Raw genomic sequence first — 17,269 nt, 5'->3', positions numbered from 1 at the left:
GGGTCCTAGAATCCCTTTAAGGGAATGCCCACAATGACCTGAAGACCTCCCATTAGACCAAGCCTTTTAAAGTTTCCACCACTACCCAATAGTTCCAAACTGGGGACTAAGTTTTAACACACTTTGGTGGAGGGGAATATTCCAGATCGAGACTATGGCATTTCCCCTCAGTGTTTCTGAATCCTGAGCTTTTCCTTATTATAGGTTTACAAAAGGAAGAACAACAGTTCTTCCTTTAGAAGTCTCATTTTCCAAAGCCAATATGAAAGGCAAGTATTACAAATAGTCCAGATTCTCCTGGTGAATTCCTTTGTGAGGCACTGTGGCAGAGATCAAAATGAGGTCTCTACCAAGTCCAACTTAGCTGGTTCCCTCCAGCCTTGAGAGAGACTTTTTTACAAGTGCATATGGTGCTAGTGCAATCACACTTTCCTCATGCCCTGAGTGAGGCTATGTTTATTGGCTACACGTGAGTTCTCCATTCAACCAGAAACAACCAGTCCTGTCTTGTTGCGGAGGCAAAACAAGGAAGATGGGTCCTGATTTTTATTTCAAACTAGATTGCCAAAGAAGAGGCAATCTATTGCCTCTGTGCACTGTCAGAATATGCATCCTGATGCACCTTTCTAGGGAGTGTCAATTACTAATCCACAAGGAAAGACCCTGGTGTAGCAGCACTGGCCATTTTTTTAACTAGGGTTTAAGGTAACAAAGTTACTGGAAACTTTCTACTAGCTACAAACTCTGCCTATGAAAATTTGCAAGGAACAAGCAGAATTCTGTTAGAGAGAGGGGAATTTTTGCATTTGAAATTGATGAAAATAGAGCCAGGCACTGGTGGCTCATACCTGTAATCCTAGCTATTCAGGGGGCAGAGATCAGGAGGATTGCAGTTCAAAGCCAGCTTGGGCAAATAGTTCTCAAGACCCAATCTTGAAAATACCCCACACAAAAAGGGCTGGTGGAATGGCTCAAGGTGTAGGCCCTGAGTTCAAGCCCTAGTACTGCAAAAAAAAAAAAAAAAAGGATAATTCTGGTGGGTGTTCAGGATGTGTTCATTTTCCTGGGCAGCTGTTGAAATACCTGGATAATTTTAGGAGCAAGTGTGTGGCTAATGGAGAGTGAGAAAGCATTCCAACTGAACTGCTTCAGGATGGTCAATTATGTGAAAACATTTTCTGAATTAAGATTACCAGCCAACTAAAACAGCAACCCTTACCCTGTGAAAATAAAGTCCTAAAGAACCCTCAGCTAATGCTAAAGTAAGTATCTCTATGAAAAATCATTATTAAACACTTTGAGAGCTATTTAAAATTCTTTGGAGTCCTAAGCTGGTACAAGTGATGCTAAACACAGACAACCCTTCTTCCCTCCTGAAAAAGTAGGGGGAGGGGAGGGGGAAGAAAGATTGAAAAGGAAGAGGGTAAAAAGAAATAATCAAGATAAAGATAGATTTTCCAAATAGAAAAAAAAAGAAAGTTCCATAAAAATTAAACTTTAAAGTTTGAGGCAATTCAGAGACAATACTCTATGCATTTTTTTTTCCCATGCCAAAAGTGAATTGAACTATTAACACTGAAAGTAAATCTTTAAAAACAAATCTAAGGCACAAATAGTTCAGGATACTTCAGAAGGAAAGAGACCCCCGAATTAGGCTTTCAGTGTTTTATGTAACACTTTTACCCAAAGGTTACAAACATTAAATAAATCTAATGTACTTTTTTTTGTGTGTGTGTGGTACTGGGGCTTGAACTCAGGGCCTTCACCTTCAGCCACTCTGCCAGCCCTTGTGTGTGTGTGTGTGTGTGTGTGTGTGTGTGTGTGTGTGTGTGTACGATGAGTTTTTTTTTAGATAGGGTCTCGAACTATTTGCCTTGGCTGGCTTCGAACCTCGATCCTCCTGATCTCTGCCTCCTGAGTAGCTAGAATTACAAGCATGAGCCATCAGTGCCCACAAATGTACTTTCTTATTGAGGTACATACACTTTGCATATTATAAAATGCACAGATTTTTAAATGCACAGTTCACTAAGTTTTGACAAATGTATATACCTCCATAACCAACAAAACAAGCAAGATAAGCTGGGTATGGTGGCACACACCTATAATCTCAGCACTCAGGAGCTGGAGGCAGGAGAATGGTGAATTGAGAGAACCTGGGCTACACACTGAGACCTGTCTCAAATCAAAACAAGGTTATTTCCACTCCAGAAAGTTCTCTCATGCCATTTCCCAGATGAGTCCCATCTACAATCAGGGTTTCCCCTTGTGCTGATTTCTAACACCACAGATTAAAATTTACAGTACCATTTGAATATGTCTAGCATACTGCTTTTGAGATCTCTCTATGTGATTTAACCTTCACAGTCTTACCCTGTTCTAGAGAACCCTGTCCCCATTTTACAGATGAGGACACTGAGGCTCAGTTTTGGAGTGATTTGCAGCAAGGTCAGTCAGCTTTGTAAAACTGGAGTTCAAGTCCTGGCACATCAAGTGCAACCTTAGAGACCTTGGTTTTCAAAATCCACTCCCCACATATTCCCCGTATAAATGGAGAAAAAGTAAAGTCTCCCAAGAATGCTTGGGATTCCCACAAAGAGACTTGAGCTGAAAATACTGTAAACTACAAAACAGCGGTCAGGAGAAACTTTAAGATTTGAGATGGGTAGAGAATGGTAACCGCTACAGTCAGCAAGCAGCTGACTGCAGTGAAACATCGGAAATAGTGCCAGATGAAATAAAAATACGATAAAAATATTGGTCCTGCTGGTATGAAAAGTAGTGCGACGTTGATGACCAAGGCCTCCAAGGCTCCTGTGCGTGTGACACTATTGTCTAGCTCAGCTGTGGGAACCTGCTGTGTCAAAGGCGGGAGAGTGGAGCGTCCCTCGATAGCGCCTGGGTTATTTATCATTAAGTATAACTCCGCCACACTGTATTTTATTATGCTGCCTCTAAGAGCAAGATAACACAAGTATGGCTAATTTGCTTCTCTTCTTTATCTACACCGTGTCATGACCCGCCATGGCTTTGTCCCATGGGATTTGTTTTTGTTTTTTTCAACCCCCGAAGAAATCCACAAGAAACTCTCCCTAAAAATTCCATTAATAACCTCTTTGAGCGCGTATAGGTTGCAGGGTCTGGAACTAAGAATGTTTTAATCTCTTCAGCAAAACAATGTCTGATAATGATGTACGGGACTATTGCAGCACTGATGAAGAGTCATACATAATTCAGCACCTTTCACTTTGGCACCACTGTGATATCCTCATTAGCCGTGGCTCACAGTGTCTGTCAGATGGTGTCCATGCGAACGCAGGCATTATATTGTCTTTGAGATGTGCAGCTGCTTCCATGACACTGCCAGTACATAAAAACATGACGCCAGTTTGTTTTATTTAGTGCTAAACCTTCCAGTTTGTAAAAACAAGGCTGACACAGAGCCTGACATGAGGCAGTGAAAATAATTAGCTCTCATTTTCTCAGCCTCCTATTTCCTTCTCCCTGCTGTGTTCTCTCTCCACTAAACCATCACATGTCAGTCGAAATGGGAGGCAATTAGTGGGCTCATTTCAGTCCCCACAACTGTGCTGAAAAGAAAGTATTTACGATGGCACAATGAACAGCTGAAAGATTAAATAACATTTGCCTTTTGAAAAGAAAATGACTTCTAGCTAAATGGGCAATTTTTGATTATTCTCAAACAAGCTTAGAGTAGTTGGTTTTTAAAATACAAGAAAGGAAAATGAGTCATTTTTAGGTGAAAGAATCAAATAAAACTTGACACAGTAATGCAAATAACTGATGTTTTATTGCAAAATATGTAAATGCGTTATAGCCTTAACAATGGCTTGTGTCTAAGGTCAGGGCAGATGGGTGCCAAGTAGACACCAGTGGAGATAAGGTTGTTATATTGCCTTTTGGGGGGTTGTTATTGGAGTCATGTATGAAAAAGGGGCTTTAGGGATGATGTTAAAATAAAGCGAAACAGATCAAGTGAGACACACTTTCCTATGATGCATTACACACTTGACTATCTAAGATGGTTCAGATGTCAGGTGACATCTTTGGGAAGGGCTTTAAAAAAACTGTATTTGAAATTGGAAGGTAGTAGGTATTTATCTTGTAAAAAAGATTTTGTGAATAACTGACTTGAGAATAATTAAGAATCCATTCTGTCTCAGGCCGGGCTCCTTAACTAATATGGATGGTACCTGGCTTATCTAAGTGCTGATTAAAATATTTTTTAATACTGGGAAATCTGGTGTTAATAAACTTTTACCCAGGACCCTCAAAATATTAAAAAAAAAAAAAAAAAAAGCTGTCCTACCTGCTAAGTTCTTTTGCTCCCACCTGCCATGACTCTATGAGTGACTCTAAGAAATAAAATCTCATAGAAAATGTGATCCTTCACTCAGGGAGTCGGCACTGATCACCAGTTGAGCTATTCTCCATCCAAACTTGGATGTCCAGGATTGGCATGACTGTCACACATCCTTGAATGTCCCAACGTGCTATTCTTCACTGGATTTCAAATAACCTGTCCTTTGTGGAGTTGATTATTCTCAAGACCTAATGTCTGGTTTAGAAAACACAAGTCTGTGAGTACTGAGGCCTGTCTTGGGGAAATTTTACAGTGATCCACCCAGGCTCTGAAGCTGCCTCTAAGAGCAAGATCTTCCTCTATCAACACTGCACCTGTCGTCATGGAGTTACTGACCACGATGCTTAAAACAATTTTTAAAAGACAGCCACGAATTTCAATTTTGTTTCTCTGTCTCCATAAGTCTATTTTTACTTTTCACAAACTCAGTGTCCATTTTTGATTCATACAGTATGGTCAGTATGAGACACTAGGACAATACAAGGCAGTGGTGGCTAAAGTAGACCTAGCCCAACAATACACTCATCCAGAGACTGGAGTTGTCTTTTGAGTTAACTACACCCAGTGTAGCTGGCACTCAGCAATAATACATTTGTAATTTATTTAAGCCCATGTTTTGTCATGGGTGCTCCATTGCTAGTTGCTATTTTTGAAGGAATTCATAAATGTTGATTGAGAAGACTAGGAGAGATCCCATAATGTGCTAGAGCCAGGTCTCAAGAGCCCGTTCGTCACAGCACTTCCCAACCTCCAGCTCAGTGACATCAAAGTGGTCACTTGCTATCCAGCCATGGTAGGAATATTTACACCACAGACATCTGCAAACACTACAAATCAGTGCTGTTTTCTCTAGTTGTTAAGACATTCTTTGGCACATACACATGGCTGTCAATCCACCAGCAAGCACACACAGACCACCTCGCCCAGTTCTGCTCTGGAGTTATAGGTGGCTGTCCAGCCCGTTTGACAGAGTAAGTACATCATCACACTCTGTAATTAGAAATCAATGACGATTTATGCAACTGTAATAGTATGAACTGCATTTGCTTCTTTGCTGTCAATTAAAACACATGTTTCTTTTTTGTTTTACAAGACCACTTTATGGTGGTATGATACATATGGAAAGAGCTGGCCATATTTGATGTGAACAACTTGATAAGTTTGGAGAGAATTAACATCCATGAAACCATCAACACAATTTGTGACATTAACTTATTGCCTCCAAAGTTTCCTTCTGTCCTCTTATTATTATCATGCTGTTTTTGTGATACGAACATTTAACATAGGATCTACCTTCTTAGTAAAATCTTAAATACACAACACAGAATTGTTAACTACAGGCCCTTTGCTGTACTTACTATTCATGAATAATAATCAAAACTTTGTACCCTTCCGTTAGTACCTCTCTGTTTCCTCCTCCCCCAGCTTGCAGTTCTCATAGAACCTTACCACTGCAAGATTTATATACTTAGCCACACAAATACATGCCTGTGTACATATATCCCACCCCCAAGTTCATAATGGGAAATAAACTTCCTTTAACTGAATTTTTAATAAATGCAACATTTAGCAAAGTAGAGAAAGGCTCTGTTTTTAGCAGTTCGGAGATTTACAAAATGTATTGGCTTTATACTTCCTTACAAAATCCTTTTCTTTGTGCCCTGTTATTTTATTCATGTTTATCTATCCATTTACAAAAATTACACAATAGGAAAAAAAGCCCTATTAGACAGTTTCTGATATTTATAGTGCTCTGAGAAAGGGCCTGGAGATTCAATTAAGTTTATTAAATGCAACATTGTACAAGCAATCTAATAAAGACCCGAGCACAATACAAGTGGGAAGCGTTTGTAAAAAGCAGCATTTTTTTAACTTATAGATGAAACAACTGGAGAAGCAGAACTATTGATTGAATGTGTTCTGGTGGCAGGTGGAAGAAGCAGACAGGTGCTAACAATGTCAAGGCTAGCCAGATGAAGAGGGAGAAAGGCACCAGGGGAAGGCCTCCAGAGACAATGGAGGCTTTGAGGGCCTTGGTCAGACTGCTTCCACCTTCAAAATGTCCCTCTCACTTTCTCTTCCTGGTCCTCTTAATCCCCTCTGCCCACCCCCAGAACGCCTCTCAAAAGGAAATTGGAAGTGATGAGCCTATGGAAGGGGTGGCTGGAGTCTGGATACGAATCCCTATTGAAAGGGCACCATTTCTTCTATTCCTCCCTGAACTGGTCTCTTATCTATGGCAAGCGATGGGTTCAGACCCACAGAGCCTAGCTTCATTCAGGTTTTACTGGGGACAGGGGGAAATAAGGACTGGAGGGACAAAGCCTGGTTGATCAGCACTCATGAACAACACACAGTCCTTAATAATTCCTTCCTCACTCTGGTTTTGAATTTTGATGACATAAACACTCAGGAAGATCTTGGTGAGAAAACTGCTGGTGAATTAATAGTTTATCCCTTGGCAATTTGAGAATCAATATTCCTGACTGGTGTGCTAATAAGCAATATAATAATAAACTCTATGCAGCTGAACTGTTTTCATAAAAAAGAGTGACTGCTGCCCTGGGGAGTGATGAAGCTACTTCCTTTCACTACATAGCCCAGGCTGGCCACAAACTCACCATCCTCCTGCTGAGATTCCAGGCATGGACCATTATACCTGGCTTTTTCTTGTTCTTTTTGCTTTCTTTTTGAGACAGAGTGTCACTATGTAGCCCAGACTAGCCTCAAACTTCCTATGTAGCCCAGGCTGGCCTCAAATTTGCTGTCCTCCTGTCTCTATCTCCCAAGTGCTAGGATTCCAGGCATGTACCATCATGCTCTAAATGTTTTCCTTTGTGCCAAGTCAAAGGTTTTACAGTACACAAGACCCTTTACACATAAAACAAAAATCACAGTAACAAAGTAGTAAGTGACCAAAAACTGATGTACACACTTCGGGACAATGGCACTGCCTGGAAGGAACCGGTATGACACAGTGGTTAAGGACATGGACTGGACCTGCCCCTTACCTTGGGGGGACTCTGGGTGAGGAATTTTACCTCTGCTCCTTGGTTTTCTCATAAGGAGACTAATACAGAGATGCTGTTCCCCGTCATGTTGAGTTGGAACAACAGCATAAAAAACATTTGCAAAGTGCCTACCAGGTGTCTGCCAGAAGTATGAGGCAACAGTAAGTATCATCGGCACTTCCTGTCCCCTGCAAGGGAGACATTCAAGCTGAGAAAGACCCAATTTCTGCTAATGTGACTGCCATAACTTCCAGGCTGTCATAATATACAATGTTATGTAAATGAATAATTAACTTTACTCTTTAGAACAGGTCAAGTGGTAGGGTAAACCCATTCTTATTTATCAGTAAGTGCCAGTGAAGTCTTTGGCTCAATCATGAGTTTTCTCCCTGCCAGGTTGTTTCAATAAAGGAAATGAAAAAGGAAATTCATTTGTGGGTGAATGGATGCATGCACGGGGTTGGAGTCTGATCAGTCCTGCCTCTCTGGAGGGGTGCAGACTAAGATCAAGGTTGGGGGGCAGTTCACTGTGGTGATTCTTGCCTCCTGCAGGAGACACAGGCACTCAAGAGTGGAAGCTTTCCAAGGTTTGGCAAATCAGCCTTATTTTGTGCCATAAACCATGTGGCTAGAAAATGAAACTAAGAAAAATAATTTAATCTTACAGTGAAAGGGCTCTTTCTCTGCATCTAGTTGTTTCCTTGTGGATAAAGTCACATTCCATTGCTTTCTCTTGGTTGGCTTACAGTTATTGACACGGGATAGTGCTTTTCAGGGGTAGTGACCTGGTAGGCCTTCTCAAAGGCAAAGGGAAAAAGAGCTGCTATCTTCATGAGAAAGCACTGCCATGCGTTATTCCAGTGGCTCCCAATAGAACACTTGTGAAAGAAAAGGTGAAACTGAGCAAATGTCTCTGGTCTGAACTCTTAGGTTTAGGGAGAATTCCCAAAGTTCCAACCTTCCTTGTGAGGCTTGCTAGTCAAGGAGTGAGGTGGATATAAGGTTTCACTTTTCTGAGAACACAGGTTTATGAGAACTCAGGTAATCAGGATTTTGAGGAAGTTTTTTTTTTTTTTTTTTTGCAAGTTCTACCTTTAAGGGTCAAGATAACGGGGTTTTCATGTGAAGAATTGGAATTTCAAAAGCACATTTATGAAAAAGTATTTTAGAATGCTAGTATACAGCTGGGCATGAGGCAGTTTAGAAACGGACAGTCGTCTATTCCAGGGATGTTTTATTTAAGTTTACAGACGGCTTCGGTATTTGGGTCAGGTAATAAAAGACAGCACATGTTCACAACAAAAACAAAAGTGAATCCATAATTTTTGGCCCCAGCTCTGTTCTTGCCTCACCCCAGGATGGTCACACACTTTCTCTTGTTATCTATTTCCTAATCAGTGATGACAATACCGTGCCTCATGCATCTCGGACAAATGCCCAGGGGATCAACGAGAGGGCATTTACCAAATGCTTGAGATCTTTAGAAGGAAAAATTCTCTAAACATAAGCTTTACGCATTATATTCAGACAATTATTTTGCAGTTGCCCATCAGCTGCTTCAAGCTCTAAGTTAATGCTCATCTTTTCCAAAAAGCTTTTGCTGGTTAACCTCACCCATGCCAGTCACCTCTATGCTTCTAGCTCCTTGGCATTGTGCCCACATTGTCCAGCTTACTTTTTTTTTTTTTTTTAGATGGATGAAGTGGCGTCAATGCCATTGATCCACCTCACCATTTTGTTTGTTTGCTTGTTTTTAGGTTTTAGTAATGCTGGGGAATTGAACCCAGGGCCTTGGACATGCTGGGCAGACACTGAGCTACGTCCTCAGCCCCTACAAGTTTGCTTTTTATCTATGACTTTAGAACATCATTTATCCAGCTGCTCCCTCTAGAAGACTGTAGTCCCATCCTGGCTTCTCCCTCTCATTCACCCCATCACCAGCTGGTGACAAGACTCAGGGTTCTGTCTCTGTATTCTGGGAGCCGGTGGCACTTGGTAGCCTTATTCCTTAGCACTTTTAACCTGTTTGTCTACCCCACCTACTCACAGATCTTTCTCACTCAGTTCGGGGCCCTTCCTAATGCATCCTCTGTGCTGGTGAGAGATGTTTTAAAAACACAAACCAGATCTTATTTACCATCTGCTTAAAACCCTTCAAACTCCTTAGTGTAGCAGGTTCTTTTTCTGGTAACCAGCCCCCTCTCTGGCCTTAACTCTCATCACACTACTCCCCCGCTTCCTGCGAAGACTTCCCAGGGGCAGATGCTTGAGTTGTGTTGTTAGGCCCCATGCAAATGAGCCCAGGAAGAGATCCCTGCATTCATCTGGCTTCATGTATCTCAACTTTTGTACACACCGTTCCTCTGGCCTTCAACATCCTCTCCATTCCTAACAAATTCTAGAGATTTTCAAAGTTTAATTTAAGCATCACTTCAACAAGGAAGACTTCAAGACCATCCCTCACCCCTTTCTCGTGGACAGCAAATGTTCATGCAGTGCGTGCCTAAAAAACCACATGCATGGTTATGTAAAAAGTCACCCTTTTGTATTTAAACCATTCACTGATCTGGTCTGTATCTCCCAACAAGTTGTGGGCTCCCTGCAAGCCCAGACTGCACCTTTTGACTTTGTATTCTAGGCATGTGGCATAGAGTCATGCACGCAGTGAGTGCTCAAGAAATGACTGCTGAATGAACAGGTGACGTTATTACTCTGGATAGGGAACCCAGGTAAAGTTGTAGCAACTTCAGGCTTTTAGATTATGTACAACTCAGGAAGTTCATGATTATGGTTAAAAAAAAATATAATAGCCCATCGTATTTGGTCTCAGATACCACATACAGCTTCTGATTTTCACTAAAAAGTATGCTTTTCAGCTTTGCACATTAATAACTCATTTTTTCATTAATTGAAACATTTTCTTGTTTGAGTCCTCTCTGGACAAGGCTCTCTCAAGGAAATTCTTTTCTCTCTTTTTATGACCTATGAAAAGGTTAGAACAAAGAGAACTCATAAATGAAGCACCCTGGAACTGAGGATACCAGAGAAGGTAACCTGAAATATTTATCATAGCATGGACCTGAGGGTGTTTGCAGCGTGGAACCCGAGGGTTAGAAGGACCCCTCAGTGAGGCTGGAGAGAGAAGAACTTACTCACAAGCCCCCTCTCTGGATTTGCTTCTAACAACAGGAATGAATAGAGTGCTCCACCCCAGAAGAAACAGCAAAGGATTCCCATACATGAAACCTGACTCAAAGCAACTTTCCTTCAACCACTCGCTGTGGCCAAAACAAGGGAGGAGGAAGGACTTCCATTCAGTCTCAGAGGCATCAATGCAACTGCAGCTGTGCAGGCAAGACACGCCCTGCCAGCTGTCTAGAAGGAGCACCTTTTGAAGTCCCAGGAGAAACTCAACATTCCCAACAACTTCCAAGCAGGTCTGGCCTGGGGAAGCACAGTTCTGTTAAGCTGAGCCTATCACAGTCCCACCCAACAACTGGCTAAGGGTGTGAGGAGTTGTGTTCACAAGCTCCCTTGGCTCCTCAAAGGCAAAGTACCAGGAGTACAGTAATTAAGAGGTAGGGGTTCTGGGGACAGAGAGGCCTGTGTTCTACTTGCTAGCCTTGTAACACTCAGGCAAGTCATTTAACCTCCCAGATTCTCAGTTTCCTCATTTGAAAATGGGGGAAGGCACCATTTATACTTCAGTATGTTTGGCACATCCTAAATGGTCAATTAACAGAAGCTACATTATTATTAGTTATTTATGGTAATCTACATAACACAAATCTATTAAAATTCCAATTCAGAGGCTACCTAGGCAAATAGGGTTTTTTTTTTTTTTTCAGACTGTTAAAAATGACATAAGGCACAAACCTCAATGAATGAGCTTTGGTTAAATGCCTGTCACCCTATTTGGAGCTGATAATTTAGGTCTGCATACTGCCTAGAGTTCCATTCTCAGTGCTGTTTTACTCTCAGAATTATAAAACTGCTTCCTTCAAGAATAGACATCAGAAAGCTGTGATGCTGAATGGTTACATGGCCTGCTCTTCCCATCCATGCTTTGCTATGAACTACCTTGAGAGTTTGGGTGGCCTGTCACAGGATTCTTCAATGATGGAGAGCGTAAGATTCCTACATTGGATTGCAGAGAAGCCAGCAGCCCAGCAGCTAAATTCTATTTTACAAAGTCTATGATTTTACTCAGAATTGGTTGGAACTGGTACATAGAACCTTGGAGTTACAGAGGAGAAAAGAGTAAATTCGATTGAAATTTACCCAAAGGATTTTATGTGACTTACCTGTGGGCCTGCTCCTGGTTTCAAGTGAAAACCAAAAACAAGTTCAAGGTTCACCAGTTTTTCCTCATTTTCTTCAGGTTCACCCCCAGAGTCCTAAAATAGAAAAACAACCACCATTTATTCTACATGATGGGTTTATTTTGACTTCTTATGTAAAGCAGATAATTTCTTAGTGATCTTTTGTTTAACTTTTGGTTATTTCTAGATTGTCACAAATAATAATTACTTACAGCAAGAGAAATAACTTCTTCAGCCTTTGAGAACTTTGCCAAGTCATTTATCTCATGCACTTCAGATTGAATGCACTTAGCACCCAGATTCCAACTTGAAAGTCAGAAGATACCCAGGGTAGTTATAAGCCATTCCCAAAGAGGAATTCTAAAGCTCCTACAACATATGTGGTCGGAGGATCCAAGCATGTAGAGTTGGAAAACCACAGCTGTTAGTGAATGAGGGGAGGTCTCTGTTTCTGCTGATTTTATAAGAAAGTATGCCATGTTGACTGTATTCAGAATTGAGTGTTAAACACAGCAGTCCCTCCTGATCCAGTGTCCTTTCTCATGGTTCCAGTTTCCTGTAGTTAGCTATGGTCTAAAAATGCTAAATGGAAAATTCTAGAAATAAATAAGTCATAAGTTTTAAATAACTTTTATTATAGTATAATATACTTTGTCTATTTTATTATTGGCTATTGTTGATAAGCACTGCCTTTTTTTTAGTGCTTGAATTCAAGCACTGGTCCTGGTGTTTGAATTCAAGGTCTTGCACTTGCCTAGCAAGTACTCTACCACTTGAGCCATGCCTACAGCTCTGTTGTTGCTAATCTCTTACTGTGCCTAATTTATAAATTAAACTTTATCATAGGTATGTATTCACAGGGAAAACAGTATCTGGAGGGTTCGTACTAACATCAGTTTTAGACATCCACAGGGGGCATTAGAACATATTTCCCACGGAAAGGGGGAGCTGCTATATGTTAATATGTCATTCAAATAATACACCTCTTACCCCCCAGTGCAAGTGATAACCAGGGCTCTGGTGTATCAATTCCATCAGTGACTTACAAGTCAGAGAAAGGTCTTTGGAGCCAGGTAGGAGGCCAGAGTCCTCACCTACCATGTTGGCAGTTAATAAGTCTTGGCCTCTGAGAGAGAGACGTGTGGTTCTTATCATGAATGTGTTGTTAATATTTCAACTTGTGAGGAACAAGTGTGTTTAATTTATACACATCACAGTCTTCAAAGGGCCTTTTGTCGGACATATATATGATTAAATTTCACTTCAAGGAACAGATTCCGACATTGGCAAACTTAGGTGTGGAGTGGCAGGTGCAAATGTCAATAAAAGTAGCATGCTTTCAAGTAAGAAAAAACCCCTTACCTACCTTAATTAGTGGTGGGAAGTGAAACAAATTTAGATAATCGTGGGTTAGCTTCTCAATGGCTGACTGTAAAAAAAAAAAAAAAACCTCACATGACTTTATTAATGATTCAATAATACCAACAGAGGATTAAAATTGTTAAGGCACACACATAAAAGCATTCTTTATGTAGCTCTTGGGAGACATTAATATACATCATCTATTGAACATACACCTGATTGTCCAATGGGGTGTAAAAATAGTTTCTGGCTTTTGTTGTTGTTGTTTTTTAGTGGCACTGGGGTTTGAACTCAGGTAGGCACTCTACCACTTGAGCCACTCCACCAGCCCTATCATGTAAGTAGTTTGAAATCACTTAAAGGAACAGAAAGGTATTCTAAAGATATTAAACCTCAGACTAAGCAATAAGTGAAAGTATTCTTCAAACACCAGCAGAGTATCACAATGACAAGTTAATGTGTAGAACACAGTTGTCACTCAGAGTAAGCATGGAAAAAACAACAAAATGCGGGAAGTGGAGCACCAGAGACTTCAGGAAAGCCAGGGTCTCACTACAGGCTGAGTGTGTTGCTAAGACTTCCCCATGGGTAGGTGTTCCTTCCCACAAAGAAATCTTAAAGGAGAAGATGATTTAAATTATGAGTTTTTAAAAATTTCATCAGATATTATTCAGCTTTCTTGTGAACTGATCATGTAGAGAACAAAAAAGTGCCAACCTGAGAAAACCAGATGTACTTTTTTCCTAAAGCAAATCAAAGTGCTGGCAATGTAATGAACACTCATTGGAAATTCATTTCTCTTCCTACGCTCAGATCCTTACAGGGCAGTTTGCAGGCTCAAGAGAAAAGGCAGCCACAGACAGGCTTAGAGAGAAGGACAGCCAGGTAGCAAAATGATGGTGGATCTGCTGTACCAGTCTGCAGTTTTATCACCTCTTCCTGAGCTGAGAGACTCTTTGAGAAGGTATACAATGATGTCTATGCCTTCCTTAGTGAAAGAGCGGGGAAAGAGGCCATGTTCTCTTCGTCAGTGTGTGTGTGCAGGAGACACTCTTGACAAGTACCTGGAGGGCTCCTCTAGTCTGGAGTGCCTGGGGCTCCATCCCCATGGCCCAGCTTGAAGCTTCTTCATCTCAATTGCCCCAAAAGAATATTCAGGGCCTCCAAGAGCAAGTTCCTGCCACCTTCCCTTCCCCTTTCCATCCTATAGAAGGTGCTCCAGGTGAGCTTAATAAAACCCAGCTTGGCAGTGAGGTGGCAGGTCCACACCCCTGACCACGGGCACCAACTGTCTTTATGCCCAGAGCCTGAGGGCAATCTTGGCCCCACAGGTTTCAGGTGTGTGCTACAACATCCTGCCTAAAATTAACCATTTAAAGTGAGCAACTGGCAGCATCTAGCGCCTTCACAGTATTGTGCAAGCACTCCCTCCTCAATGCATTCCCGGACACTTCCATCACCCCAGGGAATCTGTACCGTTAAACAGTCCCTGCCTCCTCACCTTTGTCCCCAGCCCCTGGTAACCACTGACCCTTTTCTGTCTCTATGGATTGGCCTAGTCTGGATAGCTCATATAGATGGAACACCAGTGGAACCCTCTGTATCAAGCTTCTTTCATGGAGTATCACGTTTCAAGGTCATCCAAGTGACATCTCCTTGTGCTGTTTTTCGTGAACCTGCCAACAGTGCTCACCTGGGCCATTCTCTTCAGCTCTCTGTTCATATTTCTGCTGCAGAGCCAGGCCCCATTATTCTGTCATAACCTCCTAACTAGTTTTTCAAAATCCAGCCTCTCCTTTCCAATCTACCTCAAAACTTCCAGAAGCAAAGTTTAAACATGTCAAGTTTCAATGCCCTACAGCTCTGTCAAATTCCAGACCTCCAGCCTGAAGCTGGAAGCAGTCCAGGTCCTGGCTGCACCTTCCCTCCACCTCAGCTATCCTGAGTTCTGCCCCGCCCAGGCCGCCACCAGCACATCAAGCAAACCCTGCTCCTGGTAATGGAAGCAATCTGCTCTGTTCCTCTTGGCTCCCTCCCATCTCTCTTACCTGCTTATTCTCTGTCTTTTCCCTGTCCTGTCTACCTCCCAAATGCTGTCCTTCTTGCAAGATCCACCTCAAAGGCTCCCCATTCCATAAGTTTTTCCTTCCATCTCCCTCCTCTGCCCTTCCAAGTCAATGCAATGAACTGTCCTTTTCCTTCCACCTGTTTGTAAGAAGTTGTAAACATGTTTTATCTCTTCTCTGGATTCCTTCAAGGTAAGATGAGTCTTTGAATCTTCACAGGTCCAGCCTTATAATTAGTAGGCATTGACTGAATTGGAGGAGTAATAAACAGTAAGACTGGACATTGCTTATCTTAATGGAACCAACCAGCAAGGAAGGGAACTTTGGTGGTCCCCGTCAGGCTGGGAGGTATGACGCTTGCCGCACCCTCTTTTCCCTTAACTAATCTCTATGGAATGCTGGCCTCTTTTTGAAAACAGCAGCGGAAAATGGGAGGGCAGGGAGCATCTTGTCTTATCTGGCATCTGTCAAATAGGACAAGGACAAGATCTACAAAATTTCTCTTCAGGAACTCTGAAATGTCTTGGTACTGCAGAAAAGAACTTTTCCTACTTTGGCCCACTTGGTCAGCACAGCTTTTCAGATGGGCTTTTCCATACCTAGAGGTCAAGATTGAAATGTATATGTATGTATGAGTTTTCTTGCCTATCTTAGAGGAGGGCAAAGACAGCAAGGTACTGCTTTGTCTTGGAGATTACAGGTGGTTTAGTGCAAATGATTGTCCAAAGGGTGCTGAGGAATTATAAAGATGGCTCCTGTATGGATCAGGGGTCTGTAGAATGAAGTGAATGAGTTCTCTTTGAATCTTAGTGGATTTTTCTAGAAAAGCCAGTATGAGTTGTCCTACCTGAGGTAAAGGGAATGAGTTGGTGTGTTGGCAGAGTCCATGTGAAGATATGGATTTGATAGGAAGCTGAATTCCTCCTTTATTTAATTTCTCCTCTTTCTAGCCTGTGCATACCACTGGGGAATGGGGAGGCTTGGAGAGCAAACTTGGTTTTATCCTACGTAAGCTCTTTCTTGAAACAGGTCTTGGATTCCCCCAAGCCCACTTAACTTTCTCTACATCTGGCCTTCCCACGGACCCACTAACAGTGCTGGTACCTGGGAACGCTTTCTGTTCTACCCCTTCATCTGGTTAACACTTATTGTCATCATTTCTTCACAGAAGCCTTCCCTGGTCCCAAGCCTAACTTTCCTTTGTGGCATTCCTCACAGTTGTCATTGCACAAGTATTGCATAAGTACTATCTACTTTCCTGGCTAGACCAGAGTCTTCCTGATGACACAGGGGTGATGTGTGTGTGTGCCAGGCATTAACCTGTTTTTTGTGGGATTATGAGGAAGGAGTAAGGGCAGCCTGAGGGCAGCAGTTGGTTATGGACGTGACAACCAGCACTGTGCTTGGTTAAGGGTGTGTGGAAGGGATGCTCTCCCTCTCCAGGTACCTTAAAGTGAATGATGTGTCCTTTGGAGACAATGCCCATGTCTTTCAAGTCTTCTTCATCTAGAAGCAGCAGCCGCTTGCCTGTGATGTTGTTTTCCTTAAACAAGCTCGCATAGCCACTCATCTCCACTGAAGAGTCACCTGGGGACAGTGAGCACAAGGCAGAAAGACATGAGACAAAACATGTCCACCACAAAGTTAACTCCATGAATAGGACGGTAACTTATTCCACTTGCCTTTTCTGACGAGCTGCTGAACCCAAAAATACTGTGAAGAGAGGACACACATGGTTTGGAAAGGTCACACATGGCAATGCCACTCTTAACCATAAAATAGTCTTTAACAGGTTAAAATAGCTCCAATCTCTGACTGCACAACAAAGGTAGGATGGAAGAGTTTCTCCTTGTAGTTTGAAAACCTCAAGCTTTCAAATTGGAGCTATCCCTCCCATACAAGTAAGGGAATCATTGGGAAACAGTATAAATCTTTCCAAGAGGTTCCTACAGTAGTGATTTTTCCACTTATGTGCTGGTCATCCCTAGATTGCTGAGGGGCACTGGTTTTAGGAACTGAATGAATAACAGGGACCACACAGCAGTGGACAGAGCAACTGATAGAATGAGGACCTGTCTGGTCACAACATACCCACATGGCCCCAGACAAGGCAAAGAGTGGTGC

At 42.0% G+C, this 17,269-nt stretch overlaps 1 protein-coding gene across 4 annotated transcripts in view; it reads right to left on the bottom strand.

Annotated features, from left to right (window-relative positions):
* Map3k20 (mitogen-activated protein kinase kinase kinase 20) overlaps positions 1-17,269 on the bottom strand; it is a 163,434-nt gene that overhangs the window by 19,734 nt on the left and 126,431 nt on the right. For all 4 annotated transcript variants that reach the window (XM_074071120.1, XM_074071121.1, XM_074071119.1 and 1 more), the window contains exons 13-16: positions 16,828-16,858; positions 16,593-16,732; positions 13,084-13,146; positions 11,700-11,792 (exon numbers count right to left, since the gene is read on the bottom strand). In XM_074071120.1, coding sequence (XP_073927221.1) covers positions 11,700-11,792; positions 13,084-13,146; positions 16,593-16,732; positions 16,828-16,858 — 327 coding nt within the window. The remainder of the gene's footprint in view (positions 1-11,699; positions 11,793-13,083; positions 13,147-16,592; positions 16,733-16,827; positions 16,859-17,269) is intronic.

The sequence above is a fragment of the Castor canadensis genome, chromosome 4 (assembly GCF_047511655.1).
Source record: "Castor canadensis chromosome 4, mCasCan1.hap1v2, whole genome shotgun sequence".
Taxonomy (NCBI): domain Eukaryota; kingdom Metazoa; phylum Chordata; class Mammalia; order Rodentia; family Castoridae; genus Castor; species Castor canadensis.
This window is presented reverse-complemented; position numbering and strand designations above follow the sequence as displayed.